This window comes from Astyanax mexicanus, chromosome 15 (genome assembly GCF_023375975.1).
Source record: "Astyanax mexicanus isolate ESR-SI-001 chromosome 15, AstMex3_surface, whole genome shotgun sequence".
In the NCBI taxonomy this organism is placed as follows: Eukaryota; Metazoa; Chordata; class Actinopteri; order Characiformes; family Acestrorhamphidae; genus Astyanax; species Astyanax mexicanus.
The window spans coordinates 31,969,491-31,988,120 of NC_064422.1; the positions used below are offsets into that span (position 1 = coordinate 31,969,491).

An 18,630-nucleotide genomic window follows, 5' to 3' on the forward strand; every position below is an offset into this window, starting at 1 on the left:
AACTTAATGATAACTCTCGACGGGTTGGCCCCACATGGGACGGACAGAGACGTACTATTTTGTTGGCCATTAATTTGGTGCTTTGAAGCCAGAACTGTGAAGCGGAGGCAGAGAAAGCCCCCCACCACGCTGCTTCCAAAATAAGACAATCCACCCGGCCTGAAACAGAATACCAAATGCCCTCTGTCTGTCTGTCTGTCCATCAGGCCCTCAGCCAGAGGAAAAGAGAGAGAGAGAGGGAGAGAGAGAGGGAGCGAGAGAGAGAGAGTGTGTGTGTGTGTGTGTGTGTGTGTGTGTGTTTGTAGGAGAGAGCAAGAGAGAGAGAGACAGACAGAATGTATGTCATGCAGGAATAATGAATACAGTATGGATAGGTGTGTGTACTGTGTGTAGGGAGTGTGTGTATACTGTATGTGTTCTAAATGTTGCTCACATCTGAATATAATAATATATACAGTTAAATACAGTATGTGACATAAATCGAAGTAAAAGCCCATTTTCTGAACCTGCACCACCTATATAAAATGTGTGGAATCTAAAAACAAAAATAAATACCATATTTATTACAGCGTTATACAGAACTACAGAATTACACTCCCTTTAATGAAACATGCAGCTGGTGAATGTTTTCTAAGCGCTGATGATATTCATTATATTTCTCAATATGTTGTATAACGATACGATAAATCACTGATTTATTGCCCACCTCTACAAAATGCTCATTATTTAGAACACTTAGAACCCTTACACATATGTACACACACACAAGCAAAACAATTAGATGAAAAACAAATAAATTAATCAGCTGTGATCTACATCATTAGTGGATTAGTACATAATCATCATCTACAAAAAGTCTATACTATTTATCTTCAGACTCAGGTACTAATTTACTGCCAAAAACTAAAAAGTAAAGTAAAACACTGTCATGTCATTTTTTTAAATCGAGTCAGTCAACCATGTTCTTAATTATAAAACTACTGTATATAATGACTAGTCAATCAACTACTTTACTACAAACTAATTTACAGAAAATTATTATTAAATAGATTTTAATATATATATATATATATATATATATACATATACATTTTTTTCTGCAATTTGAAAGGCTGATTACCCAACCCACTCATTAGGACTTCACCTATCACTAATAATGGCTTCAGCACTAGGAGGGTGAACACTAGCACATGCCTCCTCCGATACATGTGAACCCAGCCACCACCTCTTTTACAGCTTGCTGTAAAATGTTGCTAGTATAACCTGGTTGCCAGCACGCTTAGAGGAAAGCACAGCAACTCAGCTATGATACCACAGCCAACAGATGCCTGTGCTGAGCGCCATCTACCCAGCCAGAAAAGGAATGGCCAATTCTGTGTTCTTTTAGACTCTGGCTACTGATGGCAAGCAGCATGACTGGGACTCGACCCATATTTAATTTAAATTTGATGCTAAATGCCATAGTAATAACACTTGACTATATGTAATAGCTTCAAATGAGTAAACCATTCAGAAATAAACTGAATAATAGTCAATTTAGTATGCTCAATTAAATATATCAAATACACTTTTTTTAATGGAAAAAGTAAGCGATTTTTTAAAAGGTGAAAGCTTCACACCAAATGCAATAAAATGTTTGCCTTTTGTGTTCTATAAATAGGACTTAATCATTGAATACTCTTTTTGAAATACAGTAGATCACATGCATGCTAAATGTGAAACTGCTCTTCTACCCCCACTGCCTTCACTAGCCAATAAAACGAAAAAGACAGAAAAATTAGTAAATTAGGAAAAGGCCCCGACTGACGTCAACCCGTAAATTAGGATTCATGGCCTCGACCCCCTTGGCTTGCAACGAAGCCCACTGGGCATTCATTCATACTAAAGACCACCAAAAAATGTATGGAAAAAAAAACTATGAAACGAGACCTTTAAGGTTTTTGCTGTGTAATATTTTTCAGTACTTGTGTAAAAGTCAGTCCTGAGAGAAAAAAAAGAAAAGAAATAAAACCCGCAAGGATTTAATGTTTAGAATCTTTATGTCAGAGAAAAACAATAGCCTTTACATTTCACTAAAATCAGTTTCAAATCCACTGAAAGAGGGGAAAACACATCAATACAGATAACAAATAACCATCAACATGAAATAAATACAGATAAGAGTCCTCATTAGTACTCGGTGTGTGCGCCAACGAATGATTATGCCAAACATCATTAGTAAAGCTATGAGCGGCCATAGGATTCGGGAGTGGTCCTGCTGGTTTGCCAGAACACACGCAAGGCCTTTTATTGACCTTAGAAGAACAGCGTGAGAAGCTACTAATCCTGGATGAAGCTCCACTGAGAGAGGCGTGTGTGTGTCTGCTGCTAAAGGCATTGACCTTTGGGCCGTGTGTAGTGTGTGATTCTGCACTGTGTGCTAAGTGCTGCTGCACTGGGGGCCTGACTGTAAGGCCCTTTCTGCACACGCCACACACCCGGGAGAGAGTAAGGACACTATGCTGGGACTATGTATATGTATACAGAAATACACACACACACACACACATGCTTGTGCACATACATACATACATACATATAGTTGGAATTTAAACATTATCGGGACAAAAAGTTAAAAAATAATATTAATAAAATAATACAGCAGGTCGTAGTAAAGAAAGCCCTTCCCCCACCCGTCCCAATCAAGATTTCCAATCTCCTGCTGTTATTGGTCCACCTAGGTCCAGATGTCCACACATGGCCAGTCTATAGGGAGTCAAAATGGAGATGCCATGCTAAAAGGATGGAAGAGTACAGTCCTAGTAATATAAACGTAAAACATAAATAGGATGTAGAGATAGAAGAGCCAGTTGTAGCTCTGCTCTGGAAGAGCGAGAGAAAGAGCAGAGGAGATCATCTGTCACTGCCCACCAGGAATGATTCATGTGAACAATTTGTTCTAATTACTCCAGCCCGCTTTTGTCGCTATTAATCACACGCTCACACACACACACACACACACACACGCACACACACAGGACCAGTCAGTGGAGATCAGTGCCCTCGCAGATTGAAATAGATGGCCAGGACGATGGTGAGGAGGATGATGGCGCCCAGGATGAAGACCAGGATGCGATTCTGAATGATCCTGCAAACACAGAGAGAAAAAGGGAAAGAGAGAGAGAGAAGAGAGTTAATGGAAACAAGCCGACACTTCAATTAAACATCTTCACTGCTGACACGCAATGTGACCAGCAAAATTCATACTATAATTATGACAAACCATATGATCTCTGTATACTAAGACCACAGCTATTTAACTTACTGTATTTACTGGGATAAACCAGCCTTTAATTTGGCAGCTTTCTGCTGTGTGGGAATATATTATGTTGTATTTGTGTATGAAGAGTCTGGGAATCCCTAAACCCTAAAATAAATCTCTATACTGTATCTTTGCTCATGCCTGAAGGGGAGTGTCATAAATGTCATAATTCAGTTATTGAGATTCACACAGACCGATTTGGTGTGAAAAAGTTTCTTGTAGAAAAGCTTAACAACATTTTATTTTTATTACAGATAAAAAAACATTCGTATGTAGATATTTTATGACTCGAATAATGTTTGATTTCTCATCAAGCATATAATATGCCAGTATTACTTTAAATTTAAGTTGTATCGAGACCACAGAGAAAGACAGTCAGTCTTAAACTGCTATGTAAACTGCTATGTAAACTGCTATGTAAACTGCTATGTAAACTGCTATGTAAACTGCTATGGTAAGGCTAAACTAGCTCAGCTAACATCACTATACTAGCCCTATAAAGCTCATATCATTCAGCTGGAAAGTAGCCAGTTTTTGAACCCAAAAATTGTGGCACTCACAATTGACGTGAAATATCTGGAAGAAAATTAATTTCAGCAATGGTGATATTTTATTACAGTACCATACTGAAAGCTCTTCACAACAATTCATTCATTCACTAATCTTTGTAAAGCTCAGTTAAATTGCAAAGTGACAAATTTATTACACCTGAACATTGATCATTCATTTAATGTTGCAGAATTTTTTAAAAATCAATGTTTTTTCCCTTTAACTAAAACAAGAATAAAAAAATATATATATATATTGCTTTCAATAAAAATACTCTCACTCCAAATATGGTTCCTTATGGCCTGGTAACTTTCACCAACTCTAGAAAGTTCCCCCTGAAGATACACTATGGTCCTGTAAATCATAAAAACATGCACACACACACACATCACCTCACACACATCTACACACATTTAGCATTAAATGGAAAAAGCTAATACAGCACAGTGAATTACTGATAGGAATCTCCATAAAACCTCATTTCAGATTTCCTGCTGTCACCTAGCTCTACTTTAAAAAGGATAGATACAATGAAAAAAAAGTGGTGTGTGGGAGAAAAAGGTGAAGACAAATGGGTGGGACCCCTGGGTGGGTCTCTAGTGGCGGCTCGTGCCCCCGTCACTCCTGATAAATGACAGAATTATCCCATGTGCTGACATGTGGAGAGAGCAGGGCCAGTGTCCACTGCACCAAGCAGGAGATGAATAACCCACACCCTCCCCATTCATCACCGCTGCAGCCGAGCAGCACCCCGTCCTGCCCCATACAGACACACACACACACACACACACACACACACACACACACACACACACACACACACACTAACACACCCTCTACTGCATTTCTGCAACTGCTTTTAGGACTAGCACCCACAATGCCTTTGTCCGAAGACTACACAACAGGCCCTCTCTATTTCTGCCTGACTAATTTCAACATTTCCACACTGGTACTGTGTGCTTTTACACACAGCCTTAAAATTGCGTCAGAGGGACAAATTAAACGTTTCTGTTTATAGCTGTTTTTTTTTGTTTTACTAGTTTTTTTTAGTATAGTTTGTTATAAAAAATGGCAATATCTTACGTATTATTCTTAGAGCATATTAAATCTTAAACTGTAAATGTACTAGCATAATACTGATAATAATAGTAATAGTTTATTACATGGAAATGACAAGCTATTAAAATCAAACTAAATTTCTCCTTTACAGAAACTGATGATAAAATGTTACCACTAGGAACAGCTTAAGAACACCCACATCTTTTGTGAGTGAGGTTGAACACTGGACACTGCGCTCATGGCAAGGTGACATGAATTATAAGAGATGGACTGAGGTCTGAAAGCGGGCACCAGATAGAGGGCATGTTCCATTTCTGAAGTTGTGTGTACTAGAAATACGAAACAGAAGGCAATACTACCCACAGTGAAATGGGTTGTAATGATCATGAAAAGCGTTTTTTTGGTAGAATTGATTATGCCAAACAAATATTAAAAGGGAAAGTACATACCCAGAGAAGTGAATAGGAGCAAGGCTAAAAGCTAACAGGCTAAAATCTCATCAACTTAGAGGCCACAATAAGAGAATTCTTGCATTCAGGTACACTAGTTTAGACTGTATTGCTATATTAAACAGATCACTGGTGGATAAGAGTGTAAAAGATGATACTCAGAACAGAAAAGTATTTAAATTCTTGTAAATGAACTTTATTGTACAGTCAACATTGATGTTAAGGTGTTCTTAATATCAGCTAACTTTATCTGATGAGCAATATATCAATATATGAGCCATGTTCGATTATTTACCCCAACTGACACACATAGGCTTGATTTCAGAATAATAAAGCTGTACTCATCTGCATTTGCTGTACTACTGAACAGCCCAGCACTTGTGCTCAAACACAATCTAATTCTCTGACCACATAACCAATCAGATTACAGTCAAACCAAGCCTACTGCTTTCTGACTTTATGACCCTTTACAAACTGTAACAACCACTGGAGTGTTTACTAGCGGGTTATAACACATAAGAGTGTGTGAGAGGGTTATGACTACAACACACTAAAGCTAGCAAGCATGTATTTGCTTTAGGCTTTGAACTGTGCAGACTTAAAGCCTGCTCTGACTGGTTGCCAGGGATGTATAATTCCAGGCTTGTACACAGCAGAGGACATTAATCAGAACTTGTTTAGCAAAGCCAGATCCCCCCATGTCTCTTTAACAAACATTCATTATTTACACACACACACACACACACACACACACACACACACACACACACGCTCGCCCAGAAGAGGCCAAGGCGTATACGGGGTTAAGAGGGCTACTGCCTGATGATGGAGCTGAGGTAGAGATAAAGCAGTAGAGTATGGGTTTACAGTACATTAACTACAGATAATACTGAGTGTGTACATCAGCAGGGGAGGCAGAGTGAAAGACACAAAGGTCATGGAAATCACGGTTGACATTATACATGTCAACCTCTGCCCAGATATGAATGAAACAGTACTTACATAAAATAAATATTGCATTAACACATACTGCCTATTATTAGTACCACTACAGGAATGTACACATGGATAAATAAGAAGAATATAAACTATATACAACCCCAAATCAATAAAGGTTCAGATAGTATAGAAAATGCAAAATTAAACTTTTATGTCATTAAATGTCTTGTCTGGTCAACTTAATTTCATTTCTTTACATACTGTATATCCATTTGTGCATGTGAGTCCTATAAATGTAGGATTTAGTAAATAATAAAGTGATTTCAAACAAAACAGCCATAATCTACAAGCCTTCAGATGGCACTACACCAAGAACCATCAGTCAAAAGAGCTCAAAAAAAGGATTACTTTGGTAAACATTTGTTAGCCACTACAATACAGTTAAATTCACAAATGCCACTTAACAATATATTTTACTGAATATAGTGTTAAAACAGAAATCTTATATTAATTGTGTCCAGTGTCAGCAGAAATATATTCTATAGGTCAGAGTCAATTTTCCAGACCTTTTCAGGCAGAATGAAAAAAATTAGCTGACCAGACAAAAAATAAAAACATTCAGTGCATACTAAAAGTAAAAAAAAAAAGTATAATAAAAATACTTTAAATAAATGTTAAACAAACGCACACTGCCCTTTATTATTTTTGCATGAAATAAATTTCTACAAAAATGAGAAAGAAAATCACATTTTAATATTATCGTAGATAAAATGACACTTTATATCAGGTGAGTTCACGCTTTTGAACAGTAATGAATGTACACAGACTTAAACCTTACAGGTCTCACAGGAGTTAATGAGATGCGCATTGATGTGTGGGCGCTCCCTCCGTACATGTGCCTGAGTGCTAGTAGAGACTGGGCAGCAGAGCTGTAGGGGCTGCCAGTAGTAATGTAGATGAATCTGGTTTTGGTGGGGTTTGTGTGACAGGGCGCTGAGGAGAGGGAGGAGAGGCCCCAGGCGCTCGGGGGGCCACTCATCACTCACTCTCTCCACATTTTCCTCTCTTTAACTGTTAAACCTCTCCCAGCCTCCACAGCGCCGACCCCAGCAGCCACCACACAGTGCCTCTCTCTCGCTCTCTCTCTCTCTCGCTCTCGCTCTCTCTCGCTCTCTCACTCAGTGAACTCATCTATTTAAGAATAGTAGAACAGCACTTTGGTTTCAGATGCATTTTGACCCAGTGTCAGCCGCTTTCATATCTATCACTATAGAGCTTCTATAGATGTGAAGTTAAGTTGAATGCCTTTTTTGAAAAATCTTAAAGTACAGAGTAATTAGATAGATGTCCTTGATTAACAGTGCAAGAAAATGCACAAAAGTCGTTAAACTAATAAAATAAAACATAAGAAAGTATAGGTAAGTATTTAAAATACACTTTTGCACAGTGAGAATACTGCACATTCAAGTCAAGACAAGTCTATAAAAAACACACAGTGGTCAAGGTTGGGCAGAGCTGAGTGAAAAAAAGGCACCAGGTCAAACAAACAATGTCCAGAGTGTGGAGCTGGGAAATATGATGATATTTCATTGTATCTTGATGCACATTTTCTTATCAAATCAAAAAGGAATAAAGAACAGTGACCCAACTGTAGATTTTATTACAGAAAGAGATCATTATTTCAGTTTAATTGGATGGTGTACAGTAAAGAAATGGTTGTGATAACTATTGTGCATCACAAAAATATCTTTAAATATCGTTAGATAATATTTTTTACCATATCGCCCAGCTCAACCAGGACAGGACTTGAAGTCTTTTATTATGAGTTGAGGTTGTTCGAGCTGTCCTGAAATGTCCTGAAGAAAAGGAATTGGTGCAGCCAATTTTTTTAGGCTGTGGAAATGACCCTCTGGAAGCAGCTTACAGAACCATGCAGAGATGTATATGCAGCAGCTCAGCACACTCTTGATGGATCAACAGCACATCAGCAGGACATCAGCACTTTCTCAGCCAGGCTGCTCTTTCCGAGGTTTTCCTCAGGCCTCAGGCCAACACAAAGGTGCTGCTGGTCCAGGAGTGGTTCTCATGTGCACACCAAGGAACCTCTAGCATGCAGTTCCTGTTAACACAGACAGGATCTAGATTCGATTTCCCTCCCTTCACAGTCTATAATGAGTTCTTTGGTCTTAGAGGTAGTAAGAGCGAGGTTATTCTCCGAACACCAGACTGCCAGTCTAAGGACTTCATCCCATCAGACACCACTGTGTCGACTGCGCGCTCACTGATAGTGTTTTTAGAATGGGTGGAAGTGCAGTCATGAGTCTAGAGGGTTTAATGGAGGGAGCTCAACACACAGCTCTGTAGGGACCAAGTGCTGAGTCTAAGGGGTGGAAAAAAGCTGGGGACCAATTTTAACTGTCTGAGCATGGCGCTTAAACTGGGAACTGTGCACTGAGAATGAGCACAATAAAAACTAATTGTAAAAATTTGTATTTAATGATGTAAATTGTTTTCTAAATAGCATTTTTATTTCATTCCTGAATTTCATCGATTTGTTACAAAATGTAATGATAACATAAATTGTTTCGCACAGAACTGTAAACAAATTGATTTTAAACAAATTCAGAAAATTCAGGATGAATTGAATCATTACCTAAAAAACAGTAGTCATAATTAGTTAAAAACATGATTAGTGAATCCCTCTACAGTTTTGCAAAATGTTCTGCAATGCAACAGATGTTGTACCATGTACGACTAAGTAAAATTTAAACTAAGGAAGGGTAATCAATAGTTTAAGATGAAGTAAAACTGTAATCAAACTGATTTGTTCAAAGTGAGAACTTGTTCTCCTGATCCTCTGCATTATCTTCTAAAGAAGTGCAATTGATCTGATTTACTGCTAAAATTGTCATGAATAACTGAATCATTTTGTTACTGTTTCAAAAGCTCCTTCCCAAAATCTCCTGCCTGTTTTGGAACGTGAACAGGATTGTGAGATGTCGGGATGGTGGGACGGTGGGATGGTGAGATGGACGGGCCTGGTGGTGTCTGGGGTGTGATGGAGGCTGGATCCTGTGCTGAGCCATGGCCAGAAAAGAACAGAGCAGAGGCAGAAGCCATCAAACCGCATCCATCCTCTCCGTCTGACACATGACAGAGGGTTGGAGGGGGGGAACTGCTCGTGCTGTCACAGCTCACAGCTCAGGGGGAGCCTTACACACACACACACACACACACAAGTACGTACACACACACACACACACACACACGAGCATACACTTGCACACACACATACTTTCACCAGCATGAGAAGGTACGTTACACGTCCTACACGGAGCCGGGCACAGTGAACCGCAATGGCAGACAAGTGTGTCAGTGCTGCTCTCACCAAAATAACTCCTTCCAAAAGCAGGAGCCAAAATTATACTGAGTCAATGGGTTAAGAACATTGCCCTAACCTCAAAGAGCAGAGAGACAGAGAGAGAGAGAGAGAGAGAGAGAGAGAGAGAGAGAGAGAGAGAGAGAGAGGGGTGGAGAAAGACAGAGAGAAAGAGAGGGAGAGGGGTGGAGAAATATATATATATATATATATATATATATATATATTTCTGTGTATATATATGTATATACAGAGAGAGAGAGAGAGAAAGCAGGAAAAGTCCGTTTATCAGGGGAGGAGGTGGAGGAGAGCTTCCTTGGAGACAGATGAAAATAATGAGGACTTTTCTGTCAGGAAAGATTTACAAAATCGTACTCGTGTTATTAAAATTTAAAATCTTTTTTCCTCCTTTTCTCTGCCACTGTTTTTCTCTCTTTCCACCTCTCTCTCTCTCTCCCTCTCTCTCTCAGTTCTCCTTATTAGCAGCTCTAATGAGGACAGTGATACACCTACACAGAGTGGGGGGTGGGGTCGGTTCCCACAAGCCAACACCAGCCATTCATTCACCAATAACCCCCTGCACCCCGTCTACTGGGCACAAACTATATACCCACTGCTCTGACATACACACATACTTATACACACAGACACACACATATATATATATATATATATATATATATATATATATATATATATATATATATATATATATCGCTCAGAGACACATACATCTACTACTCTGAAAAGGGCCATGAACACATACTGCCATTTTTTGTTTGGCTTAGGCCAATAAAACAAAAATCAATCGCTGTCTGACCCGCTCTGTATTTTCCTCAAGCCAGGGACTCCACAGCTCTGGAGCAAAGGCGAGAGAAGGGAAGAGGGGGAAGGCAGGCGAGAGACGGAGTTAGAGAGAGAGAGTTAGAGAGAGAGAGAGGCTAGTGTCGGCACGATCAATGTGTTCACTAATGGTTTGAATGATGGACATCATGCTCTGTGTGTGCAGTAAAAAAGTTGAGGGGGGGCCGGAACTGGCCCTGCGTTTGAGTGTGTGATCAGAAACTAACAAAGATAAATGTTTTATCAGGCTCTCTGAACCACTCTCTACACACAGCCATGCCAAAGCAGCCTTTATAGGGCCTTATAGGGCCGCTGACGCTCCACAAACATCCCCCCGCACTGAGCTTGTGAGCTCCTTATAAAAAGCACAAAAGTAAAGAAGAAAAAAATTAACATATATAAATACATAGGAAAATGTTCACGTTTAACATCTGAGTGTTTTATTGCTTAGCTCTGCAGCACTACTCCTAATGTACTGTGAAAGATACACAAGTTATTGGTGAGATAGTGAGCTAGGCTAACATGCTAGGCTAACATGCAAACAGATGATTGGTGGATTAGACAAAGTCGTGTGTGTCTGAGGGACTTCATCTGGTCCGCCCACCAAGATTATTGACAGCCCCACATTCACACACACACATACATACAGTCTGTATGTATTTCAAGCTTCCAATGGTTTTTCCTAAATAGTAACGAACACACACACACACACAGGCCACCAGGGGTAATGTTTAAAAAAAGTGCCCTTTAATTGCATGTTATTTACTTGAAAGCACTTGACACCATGTAATTCCCAAAAGAGAAACAGTGCTTATGCCCTTCAGAGCATACTTTAGCATACACACACACACACACACACACATATATACACACATTCTCTTTCCAGCGTTTTCCATGGCTGTGTTTTAAAGGGTTGAAGTGTATAACAGTTAAATAGGGTTTATTAGTGTGATTATGGGGCAGCAGAGCTGGCCTTACACACCATTATATAACTCTTATCATAACTGTAGCATTCTGGAGCTGACTGAAAGAAAGCTAAAGCCAACCAAATAGACACACACACACGCACACACACAGACACACAGATATACACACACACAGACACCTACAATACGCATTTAACTCCTCACTCTTTTAAGTACAAAATTTGCACAAAAATTCCACAGTAGCTACTGAATCACTTCTAATACTTATTAATATAAAAATATTATTATGCTTTTATTTTAAAATTATGTTTAAATGTTTGTGGACACCCTATCAAATGAAATCCTTTTTACTTTAGGTTACACCCATTTTTGACACAGGCATGGAAATGCAGACGTGGAGATGTAATACTAATAGATTAGGAACAGAGGAATATGACGCCAGGTGAACTTCAACGCCAAGCATCTGATCTGATCTGTGGAGCACAGAAACTGTGTTCTCTGCAATAAAGGAGATCCATCTAAAACTTCTGGGGAGAGATGGGGAGTTGATAATTGTAGCAATAAAATATCATTTCTAACTACAGTTTTAATAGCTTTGTATGTATGTACATTTATACACACATTTGTACATTTATATAATATGTGACGTTTATATCAGTGTTATTTATTACTGCAAATATAAAATACATACTTAGAAATGCTTAGGGTGATAAAAGATCATTTTAACTGTAGTATACTGTCACACGGCCCACTCCTGATTAGCACTGTTTACTGCATTGTTAGCATTATTAATAAGCTGGCAACACTCAGTGTATAGTGTTGCTGTGTTGTAGGTGTGAAAGGAAATGAGAATCAAATGATATTTTGCAGAAGTGCTGTAGCCTATATGTTGGCCAGCTCTCTTTACGAACCTCATTCCTGTGCATGTGCGCACACACACACAATCACACAAACAAACATGCACACACAAATACAAACATGCACACACACACACACACACACACTCCCAGGACCAAGATCACTGCTCTACACACTCATGTATTTTTTATTATGCAGCTAACAATCTGACTAGCAGGCTAGACTGGGATTTAGACCCCTACTGGAGGAAGGAGGTAGGGAGAAAAGGGGGCTGTCAGGTTGGGGTGAGGGGGGGAGGGGGGTGGTGAAAGAGGGGCTGTAGAGAAAGAAAAGGTGTTGAGTGTGAAAACAGAGGGAGATGCACCTTGTTTGCAACACTTTCTGGAATGTTCAAGAACTTTTGCCTGCAGCACATTCTGGCAGCTGTAGTGTGTTGTCCCGGAGTGATGTCCGGGTGGCATTCCGATTTTTCTCTTATTTTTCTATATCCACAGATCACTCTCCTTGCTGGCTGCCTGCCAACACACGAGCACTCTTCCTCTCTCCCTTTCTCTCTCTTTCTGCTTTTGCCAGTCTCCCTCACTTGTTTCTTCCTTCTTTCCATCAGAATCTCTTGTTTCTTTCCCTCTGTCTCCTTAATTCCATCTGTATCTCCCCTTCTTTGCACTTTTCTAGCCTTTCTCTGTGTTACTATCTCTCTCTCTCTCTCTCTCTCTTTAATGTTAAAAGCAGGGAGAGATCCTACATGCACCTGAGGACCTAGCGGCCTCTGTCTCTCTTTCTTCCAATAAGAGGCCACGGTCTTCACAGCCAATCAGAATACAGTAAATATTATGTCTGGAGTCCATGTTATGTCTGAAATGTGCAGCAGCAGCAGGCAGTATAGGTGTGCTAATCCGGAATTACCTACAGTCAGTGCTGAAAACTCCAGAAACTCCAGAACAAAACAAACCACTCGCTGAGCCGCTCTGCATCCAGCCCAGATCTGCTTTCATTCCGCCGCTGCGGAGCTGCTCTCTGGGAAATAACAAAAGGATTTGAAGCTAATGCAGAAATAAGAGATTTACACAGGCGGTGCTGTACGATTTTCTCTTTCTTTATTTGTCAGTGAACACTGCAGAGTATACAGCAGGTGGGAGTGATGAAGGGGGCAGGCGGTACGCAAACACACAACTTTAACTTAGCTTTTGTTGGAGATATCCTGACTAGCTGATTTCATCGAACCCCATCAATCCACCAATGAGATGAGTAAAAGGTGTCATGCACATTGCTCCAGGTTGACTGAGAATACAACACCGTTTATACAAGTGAGATAAATTACTTTCTCACAATTGGGGTGAACTTCTAAGATTTCTGACACACACTCACACACATACATACACACACACCAAAACAAAGCAAAACAAAACAATACACAAAAAAAAACGGTCACATTCCATGGGCGGAGCAGCTGGGGATAATATTTCCAACCTCGCTGAAAAGGGTGTAACACCAGCCATGGAAGCAGAGGCCTAGAAAACTATGATACACATAAATTTCTGTTTGTACAGTATTGAAATCTCATTAGAGCTCATAAATCAGCTGTGTGCTGGCTGCTGGCTTTCATAGGGACGAGAAGATGGAGGGAAAGAGAGAGAAATTCAGCTTGAATGCTTTGCGACTGGTAGGCCAGACCTGGGGCAGTAGTTTATGATGTCTCAGTGTTGTGTTTCAGTTATACAATCTGGTTATATAGAGGGGAGGAGAGAAGGAGAGAGAGGAAAACTTGGAGATTTCAAGTCTTCAGGGAGTATTTTGGTGGAAAAAGCTAATAAATGCTTAAATGAATAAACACGACTGGGGAAAATGGAGTGGTTTCCAAAACACGACTTAAAATATGTGCATATTTAATGCAAAAAAGAACTCAGTATATCGTAATAATAAAATAAACAAACTTACATTATTACTTTACATAGTTTTAGTCTTTCTTCTTATTAGAATTTCATGTAACAGCATTTGAATATGTGCAACAGTATTAATACACTGCCCGGCCAAAACAGGTCCCCATCTGGATTTAACTAAGCAAATAGGTAAGAGCCTCCCATTAAATAATCACTACATCAGTGATTATGTTTCTTCTGGCAACAAATTATTTAACTCTGATGCAGTGAGTAGCTTCTCACTCAAACAACCATGTGGAAAGATTGCTAAAACTTTTAAAATCGGTTTAAAAACTGTAAATTCCATTATTAAGAAGAGAAAGGACAGTGGGGAAACATCCTCTTTGATGGTACTTGATGATCACTTAAATGTTTGGTGAAATCAAATGGAAGAGAAACATCACTAGGGATTTGTTTAATAGTGAAAGTAATAACACCAAGCAACATTTTAGCAACACTCGCACAACACTTTAGCAACATCCAATCATCACATCTGCAACTAAAAGCTATACCATAGCAATAACTTATTAATGACCTAGAAACAACTTAGCGACCAATAGCTAAAATATAGCAATGCCTTAGCATTCACAATGTGTATATCTTTACAAATGCCTGAGTAACATCTTATCCATTCTTTGGAACCAACATCCTATACTTAAGAACCTGCTTTCCAACAGTTAAACATGCAACAGTTACACATTTTATCAATAAACACTGCAGTCAAACTTGCTTTTTCTTCAGGAAACTCAATCACTTTCTATGCATTTATACAATCATATTTAGGTTAGCTCTTTGCCAAAGCAATGTTACAGCTGGAGCATGACTAGCTCTGCACAGTGGAGCAGTTAGATCCCAGACTCCAGAGCAGCGGAGCAGCAGAGGTAAGAATTATCTATTTGTTTGTGTCTATGTTTCTTTATCTCTTTCTTAAATAATTGTATTTGTTTTCCTGTTCAGAAAGGTCTGTAAACGTTCTGAATAGAATTCCCTAAGAGGGTCACTCCTGTCTAAAGTTTCTTCTAATTCCATCTGAATCCTTCACTGTTCTGACCAAAGGACCCTCATGCCTGTGTGAAACCAGAGCAACAACTTCATCTCTGGTGAGACTGGATGCTTTAAAGTCTGCAGAAAGAGCTATTTATGAACAGAAAATAAGATACAACATGCAGAAAAAGACTTTCCCGTGGCCGTGTGTCACGGCCTTGCCCTGACACTGCAGCGGATTTGACTGTGACTAATGCTTTCAACCATAGGCCACAAGAAAAAGACCTGCGGCAGAGATCTACAGAAGCCGGAGATTTGTAGACTGTAAAGAGACAGAAGCAGGGTATGAACCGCCACCCTCAGCACAGTGTGGCACTGAGCGCAAAGGAGGCAAAAGGTATATATGAACAGAACGGGCTGCATGCATCAGGTGACGGCGAGTAATCACACCAGCGTTCTGAGAAAGAGGGAACATTTCAGTGGCGTCTCCGCAAGCTATGAGCCTACAAACAGGAACAAAAAAAAAGAAAAAACAGCCACTTAATGGGCACAATGCCCTGGCCGTCCTTGCCCCAGTAAAGCGCCGGAGTCACAGAGAGGAGTGTCAATCTGAAATCCACTGACTGTCCTCCGCAACTCACAACACACACACACACACACACAGACTGCCACCTGAGCAACAATAAAAACCTGCCTAATGAGCTCACTGTTAAAACACTAGAGAGAGAGAGAGAGAGAGATAGTGAGAGTGAGACAGTGAAAGAGATCGTGTTTCAGAGAAACAGTAAAATAAATATTATCAAAATACACAGAAAGAGCAAAAAAATAAGAGATAAAAATAGTAAGAGTATGTCGCAGAGGGAGAGTATGGGAGAAAATTAATCAGAAAGAGTGAAGAAAAAGAGTGAGGGAAAGAAACAGTGAGACTGTAAATGAAAGAGAAACTAAAACTGAGACAGTGAAAAATAGACAGAAAAAAGAAACAGTGAAAAAAGATCAAGAGTAAGAGAGAATGTTAAATTGAGAATTTGAGTGAAAGAAAGTGAGACTAAGACTGAGAAGAGAAAGTGGGTTAGTAAAGAGGACAGCGAGATTACTGCATGAGTGAGAGAGAGATTGAAAAAAAGTAAAAAGTGATAGAGAAAAAATTCTGAATGAGAGACAGGAACAGAAATATTGGAGTGTGAGTCAGAGAAATATTGAGAAACAGAAAATGAGAAAAATAAAAAGAAAGAGAGGGGAACAGAGATAGCGTGTGAAAGAGAGTAAGTTAAAAAAGATTTAGAGTGAAAGACAGAAATAGTGAAACATAGTGGGGAGACTAAGACAGACTAAGTAAAAAAGAGTGTTAGAGAGAGAGAGAGGGAAAGAGAAAGAGAGGGAGAATGAGGAAAAAGAGAAAGAGAAAGGGGGGTTGAGGGCGAGGGAACTTTCCTCTAGGCAATTTCAGTGGTTTGAATAGAGGACATCATAATGGCGAGAGAGAAAAGACGTACTTAGAGGAGGAAATGGAGACCTTGACTTCTGCCATCGCGCTGAGAGGATGGCAGAGTCTCTCTCTCTCTCATCCTCTCACTTGTTTACCTGTTATTGAGTCCTAATTATCCAGCGATATGTTCTGAGGGCAGTTAGGAGCTGTCAATCACACAGGGAGCTTGAACTTGGTGGCAGAATGATGGACAATAAACTGAACAGCGCAGCCTGTTTACCACATGTAAAATACGAACATGATAAACGAAGAATAAAAAAAGCCCTCTGGTCATTGTACATCATCTGCGGACCTGTCTCTCTCGCTCTCCGCTCGGCCGAGCCATTGTACCTGTCCACTCCTTTTATTTCGACATCACTCTCTCCAGCCCAGAATGTGCAGAAAACTTTCTTTTCTCTACACAGTCCCTCAGCAGAACTAAAGAAAGGATAATGTCATTCTACATCCCTCGACTTGACACTACAAGGGAGGTTTTAGTCATTCTAAATAATCCATGCCACTCCATTAAAATTGCAGACCCTTCAAGCCTGCTCTTCACACCAATTCCACTGCTGAATCCTGCACTGCAGAAACACGGCTCCAGATTGAGTTAGGAGAAAGACGGGGAATTGGGGGGGGGGGGGGGGACTGAGCAGCAGACAGATAAAGTGAGAACAAAGAGGGATAGTGGGATGAAGGGCATTACTTATGTATTGGTTGGCCGATAAATCAGTTGATACTGAGATTTACTGACTGTAAAATGGACCTATAAACCACTGACATGTAAAAAGTCATGGTATAGCAGTATATGAGCTGATCATGAACTGTTACGCCATTGAATAACTTGGGAGGTTTAATTTTATGAATAAAGCTGAACACTTTCATGCATATGGGTAAGGTTATAAAAATTAACAGGAGAGTTTAGGAGAGGCCATGTAGTGGGTGCCAGATGGATGGGACATTCCTCCATTTATATTCTTTGATCTACAGCTTTACATGTGCAATTGTACCAAGAATATGACATATAAGGCACAACCACCCACAGTGGACAGGGCACTAGTTGGTAAAGATTGTGACCAGCAGCATCTGACAAGAACTCTCTTTGTAAACAGAAAACCCATTCTTTAGCTTTCATGGGATATGGCAAAAGTCACGGGACACAATATTAGTTTCTCTTCCATGCGGAAATGTATATAGTCCTATAGGCCCAGATTTGAGTAAAAGTAAAAGTGCTTTATCAAAAGAAGCTAGAGTTCTTTCAGCATCAAACTCAACTAGAAGTAATAAAATATTCAAACACTTTTGTACATAAGTAGCAATAAAGTAGTAACTTAATTTTTTTAAATAAAGTTCTTTATTTAAAAACGTACTAATTAAGTACTGAAAGTAAAAGTACAGTACTGTGTTATTAGTGTAGTTATTACAGGAAGCAGTGGTAACTCTTCAATATGTTTAGATGTGTTACAAACAGCACAGGTCACACTGTTATGTCAGGTGGACTCAAGTAGGGATGAATGGACAGATTTATGGATAGATAGATGGGTAGGTGGACGCACGGATGGACGGATGGAGGGATGGACAGACGGTTGTAGAGGTGGGTGCAGGTGTGAGAGGGATTTGAGTGACACTAATTCACTCATGATTACTCCCTGCACTTGGCTGCAGTAGTGATTGAAACGCAGGCGGTTTGTTGCAATAACCGCGTTATTGACTTGTTGCTCCGGCTCCATTTGGTTATTGCCCTGGAGGCTCGGATCAATAGACTGAGCGCTGAATCTGACTAATCAGGCCCTGAAGCCTCTCAGGGTCAGGCTGGAGAAAACTCCAGAAAATCTATTCCACAAAAGAGAGCAAGAGAGACAGACGGAGCATAAGAGAGAAAGAGAGAGAGAAAGAGATAGAGACAGAGAGGTAAAGACAAAGTGAAACAGGGAGAGAATAAGGAAAAGAGCAAGA

General features: G+C 39.8%; 1 protein-coding gene across 4 annotated transcripts in view; it reads right to left on the reverse strand.

Annotated features, from left to right (window-relative positions):
- Positions 1–2,020: 2,020 nt before the first annotated feature.
- vti1a (vesicle transport through interaction with t-SNAREs 1A) overlaps positions 2,021–18,630 on the reverse strand; it is a 166,642-nt gene continuing 150,032 nt past the window's right edge. For all 4 annotated transcript variants that reach the window (XM_022668948.2, XM_022668949.2, XM_022668946.2 and 1 more), the window contains one exon: positions 2,021–3,127. Coding sequence is in view for 2 of the 4 variants with exons in the window: in XM_022668946.2 (XP_022524667.1) it covers positions 3,034–3,127 (94 nt within the window). In the remaining 2 variants the exon portion in view is untranslated. The remainder of the gene's footprint in view (positions 3,128–18,630) is intronic.